Below are 6,730 nucleotides of genomic sequence, written 5' to 3' on the forward strand. Positions count from 1 at the left end.
GGCGGGAGCGCCACCACGCTCCCAAGCAGCGCACTGTAGCAGTGCGCCACCAGGCCGGCCCGAGAATCTCTCTTTCTGCTCTGCCATTTCTGCCATGTGAGACCCCTCAGTCACTCTTGTCGCCACTGAAGCCTTCACCAGAAGTGTTCCCTGGACTTGGACTTCCCAGCCTCCAAAACTGTAAGCAGTATGTTTAGTTTTCTTACAAATACCCAGCTCCAGGTATTTTGTTACAAGCAACAGGAACGGATAAACCTTTTTGCCCTTCAGACCTCAGCTCGGAACAAATTCCCCAACCTCCCACCCAGGTGAATCCCTGGTACCTGCTCCATGGCACTGTGGTCCCCTGCCTTGTGCCTCATCCCCTCTTCTAGAGACAACTCTTCTAGGAAGCCCCGAGCAAGTTTCCACTGTTTCTGTGATTACTGTGATCATAGACTGACAGCTCCACGAGGACCTCGCCTGGTTTTCTCCCCACTGTCTCCCCAGTGCCCAGCACCAATCAGATGCTCAATGCATCGTTGCTGAATGAATCAATCAATCGACCAATGAGAGCCATAATCTGCCTCTAACTAATCTGAGTCCCACACTCTTTCTTCCACCTCTATTGTCACTTCCCTCCCATCTCCTCTGTCATTTAAAGTTCAAGTTGAATGTCCCCTCCAAGGAGCCTTCCTACTCTCACCAGCCAAAGAAGATTCCTCCTGTCCATGTTCCCCTCCCAGGAATGTTTTCCTCTGCCAAGGATTAGAGCCGCACCTCAGCCTTTGTACTATTCGGCACGTTCTCCAGAGGATAGGGCTTCTTAGTCTCATTCATCTTTTTACTTCCCCATCCTAGTGGCTCTGTAAATTTTGCTGTGATCAAATCAGAACAGAACAGAACTGAAAACAAACCCTGCTACCCTCCCTCCCTACCTCAAGCCCAGTCTTTGCCTTTGACGCAGCCCAGATGCAAGAGGTGTACGGAGCTTCGGCTTGGAGGGAAGGAAAAATGCCTTGAAGTAATTGAAGAAAGAAAGCATGAACTTGAAAGCAAAACCTTGAGAAGCCCAGGGCCCGGCGTACTGGCCTCCCTGACAAAGCCTGGCACGCAGTCTGCACTCAATATGCACTGAATGAAGGGCTGAGAGAACGAAAGGCCACAGCCTTCAGGCTCCTGGCAGCAGGGTTGAGCAAAGAGATGCTAATGGATTCGGGGCTGCCAGAGCCAACTCTTCTAGGAAGCCCCGAGCAAGAACCCTGTCTGGGACTGCCAGTGTCTCCTTCCCCTTTTGAGATGGGAACACATATGGCTTGAGATGCCGGGGCCTGAAAGGTGACTTCCTCCTCCCAAGAGTCCCTTACTAAAGTCCTTGAACATGGAGGGGCCTGCAGGTGCCTCAGGACGTGCTGATCATACCAAACATAGTGATGTCTCTGCTGTTAGACTGTGGTCACCTTTTAGCCCAGCACCAACCTCCTTCTTAGAGGGCACCATCTAAAGTATATCTGGTGAGGAAGTGGCCCCCAGGCTCTGTTCAGGAAAGGTTCTTCTGGGTCAGAGGTCCCAGGTCTCAACACCAAAAAGCGAAGGAACACCAGGCCCCTCCTCATCTCTTGCCAAAAGCAGTGTCCATTGGGGGCAGGTCCCCCTGAAAATGCTCACTGTCAGGACACGCTGTCACTTGGAGGGAGTAGACCAATGTTTGACTGGTATGCACACACACACACCTAGGCACAAACACACATACAGATGGATGCACATAGAGACATCCCCCATCCCTCCTCTTCCCCAGATCACATCACCTCAGCAGAGCTGGAGGGGAGGTCATCTGCATGGAGAGTCCAGACTCAGAACAGAAATGGGAGCCCATGTACTCCAGGGCAACAAGATGCCAACCTTCCCTCACCAAAGACCCCTAGCCCTCACGTTCCGGCTGTGCCCCCACAGGGCTGCAGCTCAGCCCGGGCTCAATCCTTCAGCTCTGAACGGGAATGCTTGCAAAGCGACATTCCAGCCTTCGCAGATGGCCAGGAGCCCGCCTCCCAACCTCCCCAAGGCTGCAGGTCACCCCTCCCAGCGCCCACCACCAGTCAGGCGGTCTTACTTCTTCACTTTCGGATACTTCATCTCTGCGATGGCATTCGTGGCTTCTGTCTGCTTCTCCTTCAGGTGCTGGGGCCACATGTTGTCCACCCAGTCCACCAGGTCTACCTGCAAACCAGACTACCATCAGTACTGCTGGTCTCCACAGGCCAGAAACAAATACCCCCTTTTTCCCTGTGGAGTATCTGGCATCCCTAAGCTGGCTCCCTCTCCAACTCCACCCCTTCCTCCTGCCTCAACCTGCATTTAATCCAAAACCCAGGCTGGCCAGTTAGCTCACTCTGTTAGAGCATGGTGCTAATAACACCAAAGTCAAGGGTTCAGATCCCCATAAGAGCCAGCCTTATTCATTCATTCATTCATACATACATACATACATAAATAAAAAGAAGCCAAATACATACATACATACATACATACATACATACATACATACATAAAAAGAAGCCAAAACCCTGCTGCTAGCATCCCCTCCCTTCCCCACGGGGTTGGCCTTGGCCACACCTATACCTGCCACCCCTTTGCAAGGCTGAGAAGCCAAAACCCTGCTGCTAGCATCTCCTCCCTTCCCCACGGGGTTGGCCTTGGCCACACCTATACCTGCCACCCCTTTGCAAGGCTGACCTCAAGCCAGGTGGCAGGGGAGGCAGGAAGAGAGATGAAGTGGAAGGTGTTGGGGGAGGGGACCGAGGCCAGGGGCCTACCACAGTGGGACGCTTGACCAGGTGCTCCAGCTTGGTGTGGCTGAACTCAAGGCTGATGACGTTGTACAGCTTGTCCCGCTGGGCCTCAGGCGTCTCGTAGTAGCGCACAAACTGGGACATGCTCATCTCTGTGCCCTTCTGGGTGTTGACGTCCATCACATCCACCAGCCGCCGGCTCCCTGATGACAGAACCCACATGCTAAGGACAGAACCACATGCTCTACCACCACAGGGTCCCCGTTACTGCTCTCCAAGATGACCTCAAGCGCTTCCCAAGAGGTCTGTGACCACCCCTCTCTACCCACCCTTCACCCCGCTGCCACAGGCAAGCTTTCTAAAACAAAGACCTGGAAATCTAACGATGACACTCCTGTCTCTGCTTAAAACCCTCAGTGGCTCCTGACTGCCTACCGAAGAATCCCAATGAACAGTGCTCAAGGACTTCATTTATTCACAGCGCTAGGAGAGTACTTATGTGTGTAGCAAATTAGCTGTTCAACAGTTTTCCTCCCTAGTCTGTGAGGCCAGCAGAGTTGTCTGGCTTCTCCATGTCTTCATCTGGCCAGCTCTTCTGAGAGGCTAGTTGTCAGGTTTAAATCAGATGATGACTACAGAAGTACTGGGCACAGCATCTGGCACATAAATAAATAGGTTCCCCGTGATTCCCTAGTGCTAATCACAATTCCTACATACCGTACTCTCTTGTCTATTTCCTTGTCTTCCTTCCCTACTATTCTGTAAGTGCCATAAGGGCAAGAGTCCTGTCTGCCTTGCTCACTACTTTATCCCAAGTTTCTAGAATCAAGCCTGGCACATACCAGGAACTCAGCAAATATTTGTGGAATGAATAAATAATGAATGTTGCATGTCCTGTCCAGCATGTGACATATGACTTCACTTATGAATGACAGCTGAACAGAGAGAGCGAGTGACCGCAGGTGCCCTCCACTCAGAAAAGGCCAACCTTCATCTCAGCAAAGAACTCTGTGACCCACACAGCTGCCCAGAGAAAAGGGAACACACTCCAGACGAGATGGGGACCTTCTGGGCTAGCCCTGGGCCTCCAGTGCCTAACTCTCAAGGAAATCATGACCTTTTCTGGGACTCTGTTTCCTCATCTGTAAAATGGGAATAATTGTGTCTCCAAGACATTAGCCAAGGTGGAAGGAATGACTGAAGTTTGAAGTGCTTTGAAAGGGGAGAAAACACACAAAGCAGCCTGCCATGGTGACTAGTGACTGCAAGAGGAACCAGCCTCCTCACACGGAAAGATCCTAACTCCCCATTAGCTCAGTGACAAATAGATTGTCCATGGAAACTTAGAAATATGTCAACCAAAGAAAAAGAAGCCAGTGACCATCTTGTTCACAGCTACCCCAAAGAGTTCTGGGTATACTAACTAGGGATTGGCAAATGTCAACCCTCGGCCAACTCCAGCCCACTGCCTGTTTTTGGAAGTCTCACAAGCTAAGAATGTTTTTTCCATTTTTAAATGGAGGGGGGAAATCAGAAGAATAATATTTCATGATGTGGAAATTCTATGCAATTCACATTCCCAGGTCCATAGATACAGTCTTCCCAGCACGTGGCCACACTCATCGGTTTGTAAATTGTCTCAGCCTGTGTCCCTGCTACAGGGACAGAGCTAAGTAGTTGCGACAGAGACAGAATGGTCTGCAACACCTGGAATATTTACTCTCTGACTCTTTACAGAGAAAGCTTGCCAACCCTTGAACTTGATGCTGATGTGGGTAACAGTCTCATCCCGTTTACTGCTACATGCCCAGCTACGTGCACAGAACCTGCCCTGTAACAGGCCTGTGGTCAATATTTGCTGAATAAATAAACACTGCCTTTCATGTAGAAGGGACTGAAAAATATAAGTAACCCCCTGAGTGTTTGGAAGAACTTGGGTGCTACTATCTTTTGGGTTCAAGATCGGATATTCACAACAACTCTAGAAGTTAGGTAGTACTGTCCCCATGTTACAAATGAGGAAATCAAGGCCCAGAGATAAAGTGACTGGCTCAAGTTCCCCAAAACACATTCTTTCTACAATTATAATCATTAACATTTACTGAGAGCACATCAGCACAGGCAAGCTCTCTACACAGGTTATCTCATTTTAAGTTCATTGTGGTCACAGCTCTGTGAGGTAGAACTTCAGTTATACCCATTTGCCAGATAAGAAACTGAGGTTTGGACAACTAACTTGCCCAAAACTGCTGAGTTAGTGAGCAGTAAAGCTGGGATTGAAGCCAATCCAATCTAATGCAGGAGCCCAGGTTCTCATCACATCCCCTGCAATACTGAATCGTGATCACATGCTAAGTTTGAAAAATGATCCCACCCTTCAGTAGCTGGTTCCAGCCTCACATATTGTGGGAAGGAGATCCAGGGGAGAACAGCTTTGTTTTTGTGTCGGGAGTGCAGATCCACCAGGGGGCATCCCTGGCCTTTGCTGGAAATTCTGGCTGTGACCTTGGCAGTGCTGACTCCTTCCTTACCCAGGGCACCATAACAGGTGGGCCCCGCTCAGGTTTCCTGGGAGGCCCACCTGGCAGAGAAGCTGCTGTTGGAGCCCTCAAGCCCTCCCCCCTCTCTGGCCAGCCTCCTACCTTTCCACCCGCCTCTGCTCCCTAACCTTGCTCAAGGTCATGTCTGCAAAGCCCCTTATATAAGGAGATGATATAAAGGGTACTAAAATTTCAGCCCCAGAAGCTTGTGTCCAAGTCAGCACTGGAGGCCCAAGCTCAGCTGCACCTGCCAGCACAACACAGTGGTTAGGCTAAAGGTTCCTCGGTGCAAATCCCAGCTGGGCCTCTAGCCTGTGCCTTGGGCCTCTTAGTTTCTCTGATCCCCATTTGTAACATGGAGACAAAAATACTAGCCAGCCCCGGGGTTCTACCAAACGTAAATAAGTTAATACACATAAAACACTCAGGTGGAGTGCCTGCAGGCAGGTAGTGTTACCTAGTCGGCCAATTTCATCTATAATTACAGGTGGAGACTGTGAGGTGGCAGGAAGTTCAGGGACTTGCCTAACGTCAGAGCCAGTTAAATCTCAGCCAAAAGGGCTGACACCTTAGGATCCTAAAACATAATCAGGAAAACAATCATAATGGGTGTGGGGTTTTTGTGGGGAGTGATGAAAATGTTCTAAAATTAACTGTGGTAGTGGTTGTGCAATTCTGTGAATATACTACAAACCAGTGAACTGTATACTTTGAATGGGTGAATTGCATGGTATGTGAATTATATCTCAATAAAACTGTTATTATAAAAAAACAAAAAACAAAAAACTCAGGCACTAAATGACCAACAAAATTGGTTTTTCTGAAAGTATTTTTTCCTTTCAAAAGTTTTCTCTCAATACCTTATTTAGAAAAAGGATCTTTGCAGATGTAATTAAGGTAAGGATCTCAAAATGAGATCATCCTGGATTGAGAGTGGACCCTAAATCCAACGACTGGTATCCTTGTAAGACAGTCATGTGAAGACACAAAGACACACACAGAGGAGGAAGCCATGAGAAGACGGAGACAGAGACTGGAATAATATGTCTACAAGCCAAGAAGCACCTGGGGTCACCAAAAGCTGGAAAAGAAAAAGAGGGATTGGATTCTCCTTTGGAACCTTCAGAAGGAACCAATATTGCCAACATCTTGATTTTGGACTTCTGCCTCCAAAACTATGGAAGAAAAAATTTCTGTTGTTTTAAGCCACACTGTTTGTGGTACTTTCTTATGACAACCCAAAAAAATGAATAGTCACCTTTGGGACAAGGAGGGTCACACAGGAACTTCTAAGGAATTATGATGTTTCTTTTTTTTTTTTTTTTTTCCGTGGTCGGCAACGGATCGCAACCCTCAGTGTCGCGCCCGTACCGGACCGGGACCGGCAACGGGATCACAACCCTCGGTGTCGCGCCCGCACCT

The 6,730-nt window shown here is 49.0% G+C and overlaps 1 protein-coding gene across 1 annotated transcript in view; it reads right to left on the reverse strand.

The window, feature by feature from the left end:
• KDM2B (lysine (K)-specific demethylase 2B) overlaps positions 1-6,730 on the reverse strand; it is a 135,063-nt gene that overhangs the window by 102,542 nt on the left and 25,791 nt on the right. The window contains exons 4-5 of the mRNA XM_008587388.1: positions 2,793-2,971; positions 2,090-2,196 (exon numbers count right to left, since the gene is read on the reverse strand). Coding sequence (XP_008585610.1) covers positions 2,090-2,196; positions 2,793-2,971 — 286 coding nt within the window. The remainder of the gene's footprint in view (positions 1-2,089; positions 2,197-2,792; positions 2,972-6,730) is intronic.

Source organism: Galeopterus variegatus, unplaced genomic scaffold (genome assembly GCF_000696425.1).
Source record: "Galeopterus variegatus unplaced genomic scaffold, G_variegatus-3.0.2 Scaffold4362, whole genome shotgun sequence".
Lineage (NCBI taxonomy): Eukaryota > Metazoa > Chordata > Mammalia > Dermoptera > Cynocephalidae > Galeopterus > Galeopterus variegatus.